Source organism: Rattus norvegicus, chromosome 1, assembly GCF_021556685.1.
Source record: "Rattus norvegicus strain SHRSP/BbbUtx chromosome 1, alternate assembly SHRSP_T2T, whole genome shotgun sequence".
In the NCBI taxonomy this organism is placed as follows: Eukaryota; Metazoa; Chordata; class Mammalia; order Rodentia; family Muridae; genus Rattus; species Rattus norvegicus.
Window position 1 is genome coordinate 129278940 of NC_141534.1, and position 15331 is coordinate 129294270.

General features: G+C 41.6%; 1 protein-coding gene across 1 annotated transcript in view; it reads right to left on the minus strand.

Moving 5' to 3' along the window:
• Chrna7 (cholinergic receptor nicotinic alpha 7 subunit) overlaps positions 1–15331 on the minus strand; it is a 120911-nt gene that overhangs the window by 15193 nt on the left and 90387 nt on the right. The window contains 1 exon segment of the mRNA NM_012832.4: positions 1675–1754. Within this exon segment, the coding sequence (NP_036964.3) occupies positions 1675–1754 (80 nt within the window).

Consider the following 15331-nt stretch of genomic DNA (forward strand, 5'->3'; position numbering starts at 1 on the left):
TTGAAAGTCATTACTGATATTCCCCTACCATTAGAGGGCTGAATTTTCCCTATTGTAAACTGTATTTAATTCCACTTCTACAAAAAAGGACCCAAGAAGACAACAGAAAAGATTCAAAGATTGTCTGAGTATTGCAGCAAGAACCGTTAACTGCTGTCAACAGTAAGGGGTGATGGAAACACTCTAAAATTGGATGGATCATGGTGGTCCTCTCAATTCAAATGCGTAATATGTAAATTCTATCCCCATCTACCTGTTAAAAAAATAAATACATAAAGAGGGCTAAAGATATGGTTCCATGGTTAAGAACACAGGCTGCTCTTTTTGAGGACCCAGGTTCAATTCCCAGCACTCACATGGTGGCTCACAATGGTAACTCTTTGGTTACTCAATTTAAAGTGTGTTAGAAGACATTGTACAGCCTAGTCTGCAAGGGGCTTGCAGTGCAGAGGAAGGGCTGGAGTAGGCAAGCAGATGATTTAAGACAGAAAGCCCGAGAAGCAACACTTCTTTTAATCAATATAAACATCAGTGAGAGGGATCTGTCTCTGCTAGATTCAATCACTTACTCATTCATTTATTGACATGCAGCCACCTGCAGTTGAGGAGTGATGGATTATAAGGTGAGCAAACACAGATTCTGTCTATAGAATTCTTATCATTTGCTAACAGGAAGAACATTTTAAACAATAGATAGGCAAAGCGAGCTTTGCTGTGTGCTTGGAGATTAGGGGTGGGGGCTGAATGCTAGAAAAGGTTGTGGTAGGCATTCATGTGTATTTATGAGAAGTTGTATATTCAAGAGTTGCATATGTTGAGAGGGTGTTATGTGTTATGAGTGTTGAGGTAACAGTGTGGCAGTGGGTTACAGATTTATGATGAGCCAGTTACAATGAGGAAGGTAATTTTTGAAAATCGTCAAAGGATAAGGTAAAAAAATTAATCCCTATATGCTAAAACACACCTTGAATGTGTGTCAGAGGGCAGCAGTTTCTCAAGCTGTGGACTGTTCAACAGGCAGTCTGGGACCCTGAGTCTCACAGTAATGACAGGCAGGGTGACAAGTCAATCCCATAAAGCTCTTTACCACCAGGAGGTTAAGAAGGGGGCTGGGGATTTAGCTCAGTAGTAGAGCGCTTGCCTAGGAAGCACAAGGCCCTGGGTTCGGTCCCCAGCTCCGAAAAAAAAAAAAAAAAGGAGGTTAAGAAGGAGGAAAGAAACAAGTTGACAAACAGGTCACCAGTGGGTGCTCCCTAGAGAGCACTGGTCCTTGAATCTAGCTTGTGAGTCATCTTGGGTGCAAAAACCCAAGATGTGAACCCAGAATGTCCACCACCTTCCGAACACTGGAATACCTGGAGAGTTACTGTGCCAACCGGGAAGAGACGAAAGAGGAAAGCCTGCCTATCATGTTTATGGGCACAAAGAAGAGTGGGAATTAACATTTGTAAAAGTATATGACAGACTCTGGCAAAGACACTCTGAAATGTGATGTCAATATCATACAGAGATGACACCCAGACTGAGTTGAAGAGACATGTGAGAGTTCTGATTGGAAGGGCAGGGAGAGTGGGAAGAAAGCATGGAGCTAGTCCTCCCATCAGGAGGTCAGTCCTTGGGACTGATGCACATAAGTGCTTAAGTCTTCTCACTGGAAGGAGTTCAGGATCTTACCTGGAGGGAGATACTGGCAATGCCCAGATGCATTCACCAAAACATTGGTGTGGAACGTGGCATCAAAGCGCTCATCAGCACTAGAGACGGGAAAAGGATTCATGAGTCAGCACCTCCAGGCAGTGGGTTTCTCAGGGCCCTTAGAGCTGCTGTGCTAAATGGAAGGGTAATGGCTTTTTGAAGGCTTCCCACGTATAACTGGACAATCTCACACCTGCCTGAGAGCAAATGTGGCTTACCTGGAAGGTCTTCTCATGGAAGAGTCAATGTCCTCTTCCATTTCATATGAATTGTGATATAGTTTCTTTTTTGTTGCTGTGATCAAAGTACCCTGACAAAAGCAACTCCGGGAATAAAAGTATATTTTGGCTCACAAGTCTAGGTTATAGGAAAGTCAAAGCAAGAACTTAAAATCTTGCATGGACAGTCAAGAGCAGAGAATAAACACAAACACCCCTGTTTGCTTTCTTTCTCAGCTAGCTTTCTTCTGTCTGACCCTGCTCAGGACTCCCTGCCATGGTGTAATACTATTTCTGAGGAGACCTGAGCACATATCTACTCATCCTAGATAAGGGGCCCAGGACAGATACCAGCAAAGTCCTACTTGATGAACTAGTAGGTTTCATTGGAGGGGGATCTATTTACAGGAATATGGGTAAGGGGCTACTTAAGGGGCATAAATGACTCAAGATAGTTGCACCATTAAAATCTACCCCAAAATTGGTGACAGCTTCAAGTCTCTGGAATGGGTTTCACATTTGACTAGTGTTAAATTTTTTTTTCTTTGAATGACTAAAACCATAGGTGCAGGATCTGGGTACCAGCAGGTCCCAGAGCTTCCAGGAAACAGTGGAGATAAGGTGGTGGGTGGACGGCAAATTAAGTATTTTACATGAATGTACCCAACTTTCTCCCCTATATTTAAACTTCCTACAGGCAGGAGGTATGATTGGAATAATGAAAATACACACATACCAGGAAGATAAAGCAACATTTAAAACTAACAGCTCCTGCCAGTCATCTCTTAAGTTTTTTACATTCTTATGTTTTGAGATCTGAGACGTCAATGACCCTGTAGAGGCTTCCCTTTTGACATAAGGCAATTCCTAGAGAGAGTGAGCAAGTGTCCTAGTTTGCTTACTGTTGCAATGATAAACATCATGGCCAACAACACCTTAAGGTGAATAGGGTTTATTTGGTTGGCAGGTTACAGTCTGTCATCAATGGACGCCAAAGCAGGAACGTAAGGCAGGAATCTGGAGTCAGAATTGAAGCAGGGACCACAGAGTAATGCTGTTTATTGACTTAGTCCGCATGGATTTCTTAGCTCGCTTTCTTATTTGTATAAGAAACTATGTGCCTGAGGGCAGTGTCTTAGTTAGGGCTGTTAATATTTCCGAGATGAAACACCATGAGTAAAAGCAACTTGGGGAGGAAAGGGTCTGTTTTACACACAGTTCCACAGTTCCAGCTCATTATCAAAGACAACGAGGACAGGAACCCACACAGGGCAGAAACCAGAAGGTAGGGGCTGATGCAGAGCCCATAGAGGAGTGCCACTTACCAGCTTGCTTCAGTTGGTTTGCTCGGCCCACTTTCCTATAGCACCCATAATCACCAGCCCAGGAGTGGCCCTAGCCAATGGACTGCCTGCCCTCCCCCATCTGACTTTATGGGGGCATTTTCTCAATTGAGGTTGCCTCCTCTATGATGACTAGCCTGTGTGTTTTATTGACATAAAACTTGCCAGTACAGGCAGCATAACTCACGGTGGGCTAGACCCTCAACCATCAATCATTACTCAAGAAAATGTCACAGAGATCTGTCCACAGGCCAACCTGATTGGGCAATTCCTCAATTGATGTTTCTTCTCCAGGTAATTGCAGTTTGTGCCAAGTTGGCAAAGCTAACCAGCACACCATGTCTTCAAGAGTCCCTTTCAAATCGAAACTAACCAAATCGGAGCCCCACACCTACCACCTACTGTATCAGGCTCTCATAACCAGGCCCCTGACATCCCAATGCTGCCAAGTAGAAAATGTCCCTTACCACCAGAACCTGCTATATTACTTATGTTCAGTCAATGGTAAACCCATTTACCTTTTAGAACTGATCAACTCAAAGGAAATCAAAGGAAAGACATTGCCTGCTTTCTCCCTCTTATGTGCCTTCTGCCTCACATCCAAACCAGAACCCTGAACCTTTCCAGGGTGCTTTACATCCTGCTATTGGAGCAACTTGAAAAAGAAACACACATAAAGCAAAAGAAAAATCTTTCTTAATAATAATCATTTTCTTGATCAAAGTCAACTCTATGTGGCCTTAAATCCCTACCCTTTATGTAAATAAAAATAAATTGCCTGAAGAAAACACCAGCAGGGATGGGGAGATAGTTCACTGGGGTCATGAAGTCAGGCATGGCTGTTCACACCTGTAGCTACAGCATTGGTGGCCAGAGACAGTTGGATTCCAAAGCTCCACCAGCTAGCATAGGCAAAACAGTGAGCCTCCAGCTCAGTGTGAGATCCTGTCACAGAGTAGTAATGTGGATAGTGGTAGAGGAAAACACTGGGTATCCTACCTGGCCTCTGAGAGCTTGCACACACACACACACACACACACACACACACACACACACACATACACACACACACACACACACACACACACACACACACACACAAATGCACACATTCTCTAAATAAATAAATAGAAAACCCAGGCATCCAGTCAAGGTGTTAGCTACACACTGTAAAGTCCCACTCAATTTAACAACCAAGGTCCCCAACTGGGACAGCCCATGCAGACAGCACCTCAGGAAGCCTGCTCTTTGCCTGAGGTCCCTCAATGGAAAACACAGAGTCACAAGGCATCAATGATCCATCTTCACTGAGAGTCACACAATAACCAGTAAGTATTGAAGACATTTAAAAGTAAAAGAAATTTAAAAGGGGAAACTTCCAATGAAAAAGATAAAACATTACTACTTAAAAAAAGTAATATCCTCTCCAAATTCGAGAATATATTACAACTGGGAAACTGAAATTAAAGCTGTGGTTGATGAAGTAATTTTAAATGCATGGTGGGAGGTTCTGCTGGTAAGCATCACAGAAGACAAGTGGACCAAAAATGATGAATGAATGCCGCATAAAGGACAAGGCCAGAGCTCACGTCATTGACAGGAAGACAAGAGCAAGAGTGGGAGGGAGAGAACAACCAAAGAAGAAAACACACAAAGGAATTGTCTAAGCAGAAGGGAACCATTGGAGTGTGAAGGCAGAGAAAGGTATTTATATGAAGGCCAGAGAGCTAGAGTCCCACGCATCTGTCCTTGGGGAGCTTTAGAAAAAATGAGAAAAGGATGTCTCCTGAGAGGCTCTGCCAGAGCCTTACTGATACAGATGAGGATGCTTGCAACAAACCATCAGACTGAGCACAGGAACCACAATGGAGGAGTCAGAGAAAGGAATGAAGGAGCTGAAGGGGTTTGCAACCCCATAGGAAGAACAACAATATCAACCAACCAAACCCCCACAGCTCCCAGGGACTAAACCACCAACCAAAGAGTACAAATGGAGGGACCCATGGCTCTAGCCGCATATGTAGCAGAGGATAGCATTGTCTGACATCAATAGGAGGAGAAGCCCTTGGTCCTGTGAAGGCTAGTTTCCTCAGTGTAGGAGAATGCTAGGGTGTTGAGGTGGGAGTGGGTGCATGGGAGTGCAGTGGGAACATCTTCATAGAAGCCAGGGGATGGGGGAGGGAGAATGGGAGAAAGGGGATAACATTTAAAATGTAAATATATAAAATATCCAATAAAAAGTCATTTTTAAGAATGGATGAATGGAGGGAGAGAGGGAGTGAAGAAACTTATACTCAACTGGGAAGAGAGAACAGGGTCACTGTGATATGCTATACAGACAGCTAGAATAGGCAAAGGTAAACTCTGGGTTGGCAAGAGATGGGCATCAAACAGAAGAAGTGTTTTGGAATGCAGGCAGTGATTTGCTATGTAGTCTTGCCTAGCCAAGAACTCTAAATTCTCTTGCTTCAGTCGCCCAAGTGCTATGACTATAGTTGTGCATGACCACACCTACTCGGCATTATGGATCTGATTAAAGGGACATCTGTAAAATCTCCTAAGAAGAAGTTCTTTTGATACTGCCATGGCCATTGTTCTGATCAGTCCTAAAAAAATTTTCTCATTTTTTAAAAAAATATTATAACAAGGAAAAATATATTCAAAGGGGAAATGTACAAGACTTAAATATGAAACAAAAATATGATGAAGTTTAAAGGGAAGGAAGGAAGCCATTCATCACAGATGGATTGGGACAGATCTACCTCCTTACACAAAACTCCACAGGGAGAGAGAAAGGTGGAAACGTGCTTGGCTACATCTGTACATGATTGTCAGTGAGCCCCGTTATAAATAGTAACTGGAAGGGAGGCTGACTGACATCCAGCATCTACACCGACTCAGGAAGAGCATTAGGACTTTCCAGCTTTTTCTGAAACCCCAAGGCTCTTTGGAAGCATGCTAGAATCTCAGAAAATGTTTACTTTCTTTTTGTTGTGTATGAAAAAGGATGTAAAAATCAACCTACATTCAAATGACTAGATCTCAAGTTTTAGCTCTTCAAAGCAACCGGTGTATTCATGTGGTTCATTGTCCTTCAGTCTGGGTGAAAAGTGTAACAGCGTCTTCTCTTCCCCTGAATGCACAGACACTTGAATCTCTTACACATGAGTCACCACATAAACCTTCAGCCTCCCACTGCCCTTTTAAAAGTTCACGTTTGTGCCCAGGGTTTCTCACAGTGAACCTCTGTTTCTACCGAGGTTGATGATCCACAACAGCCACACAAGGTATCAGATGTGTACTAAATCCCAGAGTTTTTGTACATTTTAAGTTTGGGGTTTTCTTCTGACTGATTTTTATATTTATAATAAATACCACCATGGGGCATCTGTTAGATCCATGATTCAATTATGAAAAGAAGCAGTTACTAAAAGCTTTTCCTTCGAGTATTCAGATCAATTCAATTGAAGAGTTCTCAAGACCACAAGAGAAATGGGCTACGTACAAGATAAAACACTGTTGCCAGTAGCAACAGCAAACCTGGGTGGCTGCATGATTTCTGAATGTTGTTCATCCGCACAGAGCACTGAGATGGACAGGACTGTAACACTGCAGCCACTGTCCAAACAGACTGCTGTGTTCAAGGTAGCAGTTTCACCATTCCGTCCCACAGGCGAATTGATTTCATCAATAAATGATACAAAAGTAAAGTTGTGAAGGAGATTTGTGCTAATACTACTTTATCTGTTCTGAACATTAAGGCTAGATAAAAGATGTTTGGAAAGAAAAGCCTGTGGCAAAGCTCTGAGTTTAAAAATAGCTCTCTCTCTCAGAAGCTCGTGTCCAGAGACAGTCTTGGATCTCAGAGGCTCTGAGTGTGAACAGGTAACCATATGGCCCAGCCTTGTGCCAGTAGAGCTGCCCTCAGACACCAGAACACAATAGCAACTGTGTAGGAATCTTCACCCTCAAAGCTGTTGATGCTGATGACACTGGAGGCCAGCTCATGATAGTCTAGAGTAGTGGTTCTCAACCTTCCCAATGCTGCCACCCTTTAAAACAGTTCCTCATGTTATGCTGACCCCCGACCATTAAATTATTTTTGTTGCTACTACATAACTGTAATTTTGATACTATGATGATAAAGAATTGTAGTGTAAATATTTTGGGAGACAGAGGTTTAGGAAGCTGGACTCTTCTCTGTGTAGGTTCCACAGTTTGAGAACTGTTTTAAAGGGTCCCACTTCACTCTTTTCTCTGCCTTTGTGTGTATCTGAAAAGTTTGTGTTAGTTTGAAAAAAGTAGAATCGACCTCTCCTCCATCCCTGATGTCTGGAAAATGCAATGCCTGTGCATAGTTTTTAATGACCTCAGATCTGATCCCATTTGACCCATCAAGAGCTGCCTTTCCAGGCTGCCTCAACTCTTCACCGAAGAGGACATGAGCCTGCACTTAGTATGAGGAGAGCTCGGAGCCTTGTCCTCACCTCTAACCACAGAAAGGACAATGAGAAAATATTAAATCATATATTCAGATTGGGGTCTTCCATCTCAAGATAGTCAGGTGAGTTGGGCAGAGACATGCAGGTGAAAATGAAGATAACTGTATTAGAGACCATAATTGCATTATACGCCCAGAGTAAACTGGAACATGGGAGCTTTGGGAAGCTGCACTCTTCTGTGTGTAGATCTAGCCCCAAGCAGTTATGTCTGGAAAGGGTCTTGGAAGCAAACTGAAGGTGCTCATGGGACTCCAGATTCTGTTTTCAGGGCCAGTAAAAGTATAAGAAAAGAGAATCTTCAGCCCTTAGCTAGATAGCATAAGATAGGACTCAAGGATCTCTCTATGAACACCTCCTCAGCTCTGACAGAGTGACTGTTCTACATCAAAGAGAATCTTGTCTCAGCCACTTAAGTTTTCTCTACAGCATTGACATCTACTGCACAGCAAGGGAGACCAATGCTATGTCAGGAAGGTGAAACATGACCATGTCATCTATGGAAGAAGAGTCACTGACCTGAGAAAAACAGTGGGGTAGCAATCTCTACAAGGCTCAGCAAGACCAACACCACGAGACAAGTATTGACCAGAATGAAACTTATGCAGGAACTAATAAAGAATTTTAAAAGACATCCAGGTGCACTGTATTGCTACATACTGGGTATATAGATACAGATACTGATATGTAAAATCCATTATGTGGGTTAAGAATGATTCCTGATAAATGAGGACTCATGAGAAAACAGCCCATTCCCTCTGAGCTCCATGTTAAAAAAAAAAGCTGAAGGTATGATTCATCTAAAAACAACAACAAAACATCAGGAAGGGAGGTAATCCAGCTGTCTCAGAACACAGTAAGTTTAAGGCACCATTTATTTCTAAAGAAAATGAAAAGGTAATTTCTAATAACATGTTAATATATAAAGTTAAGCTTTCATGATATAAAACAGGTCAATATTCAGGTCTCCATAAAACAGATAAACAGTAATAGATTTTATATACATCTTAGTTTTACGTTTTTATTCTAAGTGTCTGCAATCAGCTATCCATGCACCCTGTCACATCACATATCCAGAGAGATTTGAATATCATCAAATTTTCATGTTCATTTCTAAGATCTTAGGACAGTAGTTCTTAACCGGCCTAATGCTGCAACCCTTTAATACAGTTCCTTATGTTGTGGTGACCCTTAATCATAAAATTATTTTATTGATACTTCATAACAATAATTTTGCTACTGTCATGAACTATAATGTAAATATCTGTGTTTTCCAATGGTCTTAGACAACTCCTGTGAAAGGGTCATTTAACCCCATCATGATCCACAGGTTAAAAATCAATGTCTTAGCAGTGGTGGCTGAACACAGGGAGGAAACTTCCAGAAGAGTACACTCAAGAAAGAGAATAATCCATGGGCTAGCACCAATCCCTAACACTAAAAATAATACTCTGTTATGCTTGCAGATAGGCGTCTAGCTTGGCTGTCCTTTGAGAGGCTCCACCCAGCAGCTGACTCAGACAAATGCAGATACCCACAGACAATCATTGAGAGGAGGTCAAGGACTCTTATGGGAAGAGTTGGGGGACGGGGTTATTGAAGGGCCTGAAAGGGATAGGAACTCCACAGGAAAACCAATAGAGTCAACTAACCTGGACCTTTGGGAGCCCTGAGACTGAACCATCAACCAAAGAACACACACAGAAGCTGGAACAAGGCCTCTGGCACATATGTAGCAGACGTGCAGCTCCATCTCTATGTGAGCCCCCCAACAACTAGAGTGGAAGCTCTCTCTAAAGCTGTAGCCTGACTGCACTGACTTTGGTATCCATTCCCCCAACAGGGCTGCCTAGTCCATCCTCGGTGGGAGAGGATGTGCCTACTCTGGCAGAGCCTTGATGTGCCAGGGTGGGGGAGATACGTAGGGGTTGGGGACACCTTCTTAGAGGAGAAGGGGAGGGTATGGGGGTACCAGAGAAGGGGGACTGGGACCAGAATTTGGAATGCAAATAAATAAATAAAAAGTAAAAAAGTAAAAGATTAAGTCAGTTGTTAAAAAGACCTGATTTGCCAGACTTTAGCAATGGTATCATGGGAAGTAGTTTACATAAATAATGATGTTTAATAAATGATAGGATTTAAAAATAGGAAGGAAAGAGAATAAAATAAAAACGTGGCTACAAAGGACAGAGAGGCTTCAGAAGGCAAGGAAAAAGGTTGGGGAGAGATAGAAAGATGCAAAATAATAGCTATGCAAGGTGACTAAATACACAACATGGCGATTAGAAAAAATAAGAGTTGTATTGTTTGCAGATTCCTTTTATGAGTGGAGTTGGCTGACCCATCCCTCCCAATGGGATGAACAGCGATGGAAGATGATGGGCACATCACTGACTTCATCCTAGTGATGCCTTTACATTTCTATCTCCCCTAATATACTTTAGATATAAAGAATGCCATTTATTTGAAGTATCCTTTCTTTTCCAAATCCACATTAAATTCAATATAATACCACATAGGCTTCTGTGATAATTACAACTTGATTTAACATTAGATAGGGTTCTAAGAATCTTCTAAATACCACAGGAAGATACTATAGAACATTAACAATGTTTCTGCATGTTTCAGATTGGGTCCAGCTGAACATTACTAGCCTGAGGAAAGTGTTTACACCTAGCAGGGCATGCCCTTCAAATTGGTTCTTTCTCTTTCAATTTCTCTTACCTAGTTGAGCTTTGGATCCATATTATAAATCTCAGGATCTACTGGTCCAATCACATAAAGATCCTGCTGGAACTTTAGTTGTAATAACATTAAATTTTGCTTGAGAAAATTTGCTGTCTTTGTGGCATTGTGTTTACCAGGCACGCACTGACGTAACTAGACATTTAGGAAGGTTTTTTCAGTGAATACGAATAATGTTTAACACCTACAGTTGCTGGCCATAAAAACCATCACATCACATTTTCTAATTGTTTGTGTAAGAGAATGGAAATATATTTCATATTTTTATTATTTTCCCTATCAAATATATTTTGTGTAGATTCCTTGAAAAAATTAATCAATGATGATACTTTATGCTTTTCTAGTTTTTTATCCTTTTACTTTTCTATTTAAAAAATACATGGTTTCTAGGATTTTTTTCCATGATGGCAAGTAATAGTTTTATTTTGTGTCACATACTACAGTCATTGACTAATTGAGAAGCATTTCCATAGCCTTCCAGGGGTTGCCAGAAACAGACGATGGCACTGGCTACTATGTGTGGCCATATGTGGCTTGGTAACTTGTTCTATTCATTTATATATCTTCGCAGATATTGTCTCTCAGACTAAAATTCAGACCACCAAAGGTTATTCAGTGTCAAATGAAATAAGATACCAAGCCATGAGAAGACAGGGATATATCAAAAATACATGTTACTAATGGGGGAAAGTCAATGTGAAAAGGTTTTATAACATATGGTTTCAATTCTGACCTTTTAGAAAGAACCTGAGGTTGGAGGGAGAGGATGAACAGGTCAGACACAGAAGCATTCTTGGGCACCGAATATGTTGCCAGTCAGCTGGCTGAGGAGTCAAGTATTGGGGTCTCTGTGCAGGGATTACATATCTGCACCGTTAGAATCTAGCCATTGTTAGAGTTCTCAGCCTGGGTTCGGAGACCAGGGCCTGGAGGTTTGGTGATGACCAGGAACTCTTTGGACTACCAGCATCTATAGGTTTTCTTCTCTGGCTTTTTATAGCCTTTTCTCCTTTAGTCTCAGCTCTCTGCTTCCCCTCACACAGCTTTTTTGTCCCTTTCTTCTTCCTGTATGGAATACATTTGACCTGTTCTGCTTTTTTCCCTCCCATTGTTAGGAATCTTTTACACCTCAGTGGCCACCACTAAGGAAAGTCCTTCCTTTGAGACTGCACTTGGAAGACAGGGTGAGAGATGGGATACCTGCCAATGCTTAGGAGCCTGGGCAGCATGAGGGTTGCTCAAGTACAGTCTGGATGACTAAGGCATGGGATGCCCAGGCGGGACACCAGTTTATCCCAGTCAGTGTCCTGGCCAGTAGAGTCATCCACAACTATTGGGGGAAAATTGCCATTGATCTGTTCAGACTGGTATTTAAATCACAAATTTTCCCTTTAAATTCTTTCTAGTGTAAGTACTGAAAGATCTATACTTCTATTTTTTTGCATGCAAAACAAACTCGATAAAGATTTACACTATCTACTTGGGTACTTCCTTTTGGATATTTGCTTTTCCTAGTATGTCTTTTCTGCTCTGCTTTCACCTCTTGTGTGTATATGGTTTACATTCTCATTAAATAGCTTACAGATGTTCTTCTTTAGTGATCGTTGAGAGATGTGTGCTCTGTTTTGTCTTTTGTTTATTTGCTTAACCAGCCGACTAATCCATGTGGCTTTAGGTGATTAGCTGTGATGATCTGTTTCTGCCATCCAAAGCTGACTGGCTTCTCCATCCACTCACTCATTTCCTCCTTTCTCTAGCCTCTTGCATTTTCTTTGCTCCTTCCCTTCTCACTACCTAGATGGAGGGTAAATACATAACTCTTGTTTCTGTTGGTTGTTTTCATTCACTTCTAAGTTATATATTTTACTAAAGCTGGTGACTGTGGTCTTCCTGGACGGCTGAAGTAGCGTTTTGCTCCATGCACTGTATAAACACTGCCTCTCCCACAATCCTTTGCCAATACTTTAATTCCCTGCTTTTTGGGCTGCTGTGGTATCGAACCCACAGCCTTGTTATATACTAAGCAGACATTCTACCTCTGAGTTACTCTTGTACCCTTTGTTTTTAACATTAAATTCAGCTCTATTATCTTCTACATTCAGGCTTGTTTATAATAAGCTCCCCGCTCCCGTTTTACCTGATTTTTAAAATTATTTACTTTGCCCATTCTTCTCATACCTCACGCCTAAATTTGTCTTCTAGTCATTTCTTTTATGACAGTGTGCATCCTGCATGGTAAGTTACTTCGGTCTTTGTTTCCCTGGGGATGTCTTGATTTTACCCTCAGTATAGCACGGTTTAGCTTGGGACAGAATTCTAGATTGACAATTATTTTCTTTTGCTGTTTAAGAGTACTATGATAGTTTGGGCTCCTATTGTTGCCTTTCGAAGGTCTGATTCTGTCTAATTGCCATCCCTCCCTCATCTGGTTATCTTTTTGCCTCTATCTTTTTACAGGCCATTGTTTGGCGTCAGCCTTCTGCAACTTTATTTGCTCAGCATTTCTTCGGCTCCTTTCTTATTACACAATGCTCCTCAGACTCACATCTCCTGAACCCGAGGATTTGTGCTTTATACTGATATTATTAATTTCTCAGCAAGTCTCGTGGATCATGTCTTCTATATAGAAAGCACTGCTTCAGTGGAAAGCGCTCCTTCCCCCACAACACATGGGGAAGTTAGCTGCTCCCACTCTGTTGACTGTGTGAGCTATTCTGCAGCTGTTTGTAGACTGTAGGCAATTGACAGATGGAGAAACTGAGCTTCTGGGGAATGGTTTAATTGGTAGAGCTTTGATGCCCTGCCTATTGTAGATAAACAATTTTAATGTTCATTTCCAAATCTTTTTATGCCATGTGAATCTGTACTGGTTTGGCTATTCCACTGAACTGGCCAGAACATCTGCCTTCCCTCTTGTGACATAATAATAAAACAGTTTCACTTTTCTATTTATACGAAAGTTGAGCTTTTACTAGCTTTATAAATACATGTTTTAATGCTTTCCCTTAATTCTTTCTAATGCTTTCCCTTCCATAGTGCCAGCCTAGGTGTGTGGAACACCTGCTGGTTAGGCAAAGGTAGGAACCCAGTCTCTCCTGATAAGCATTCGGCCTTCTAGATCTGTTTTATGGGTGACCTTGGATATTGCAAATCTACAATTTACCTAATCTAAACTTAATGGTGCTTTCTTTCAAGCACTACTCACGCACAGGAAGCATCTGGGAAGACCTGACTCAGAGATGCTGATGTCACATCTTTGCAATTTCTGTTTACTCTTCTTCCCTACTTCCCTCTGAGCCAGCCAGGAAATGGCTTCTGTTCCATCAAATGCATCTCACCTGGCATCCTACGCCTCCACTGAGTTTTTTAATTTGATGACTATTTCTCATTCCCACTAATTTTACTCAACTCTTGCTTTTAAATGGTATGTAGCTCTTTTCTTGTGTTTCCAACTCTTAATTGTACTTAATTATGTGCCTTTTACTGTGTTTGGAAATGATTATTCAAAGTGGTTCTTTATTTTGTAATTGTAACTTAAAGAGTTCATTTTCAATCAAGAGTTTTTAAAATTGTCTTAATCTCCAGTGCATTTCTGTGGGTTTTTTTTTCTTGCTGTTGTTATTGTTGTTTGCAGCATACAATGTGGCTATGGAGCCATCCGGGTATCTCAGAGGGTAAAGGTACTGTTCACCAAATGGGAAACCCTGAGTTTGATCCTGGAGACCCACGGGGTAGAAGGAAGGAACACCAAGTTGTCCTAAGATTGCCACATGCATCCTTGTGGTACATGTTTGCACATGAATGTGCACATGTGTGCTCACACACAAATAAATTTAAGATGTAATAAAAATAAGAAGGTTAAGTTTAAGAGAAAGGTACAGTCTTGGTGCAGGCAGGCACTGAAGGAGAGAAATAAGTGATGTCTGTGGCTCCCTCACAGATTCTTGTGCATCATAGCAGCAAGGGCCATTTGCTAGCTGGAAAAGATCGGGGCTCAAGTGATGTCTCAGAGCCCCCATGTGCATGGTACATGAAGGTTACTGACTGGCACACTGGAATTAATACTGAATTTCTGTAAGGTTAAAATGGTTTACTGACATTCAGGGAGACAGGGCTCCACGGAATGGGCTATAGGGACTGCTTTTCAAGTTCTCCTGGAACCTCTCAGGAGCCCCTCAGATCTTCTGACTTCTCATGCCAATATAAGTGGACTGAGGCTTTCCTGTGAGATGTTACTATCAAAAATTAAGCTTGAGATGCATGAGAGATCACCTAACCTCCATTATAAGCTCATAGTAGAGAGCCAACTTCCAGCACAGCACAATGAAGCTTTCTTTCCATCTTCCTTTGCTGTGGATTGGAATTCACTCATCCCCACTTTTCCTTTGCAATCTTGGGTTGATCTCAGCCTCCCCCATACCATTCACCTCATAAATTGTGAGAGAGTATGCACAGGCTATCCTCCTGCTTTAGTGGCTAATTAACTTTGTGACCTGCAACTGTTGAATGAATTAGCCAGGAATAGGAAGAAGAGCTGGGATTAACCTTATGAGCCTGCTAATAGCTTTCACATTCCTTGTAACACAGTTCCACTTATCCTACAGAACTCTATGTGAACGAGTTTATGAGATACAAGTAAAAAATAATTTCAATTCCCAAATCATGTGATCCAATGCGGTCTACCAGCTTTAAGCCCATGGAGAAAGAGGAGAAGTTGGCCAACTGAAAAGGAAATATTCTGACTAATGTTATTATTATGTATGCTAAGACTGCTCACTATCATGAATATTTACCTGCGTGCATTGCTGGTTCCCTGGGCCAGCCTATCCCC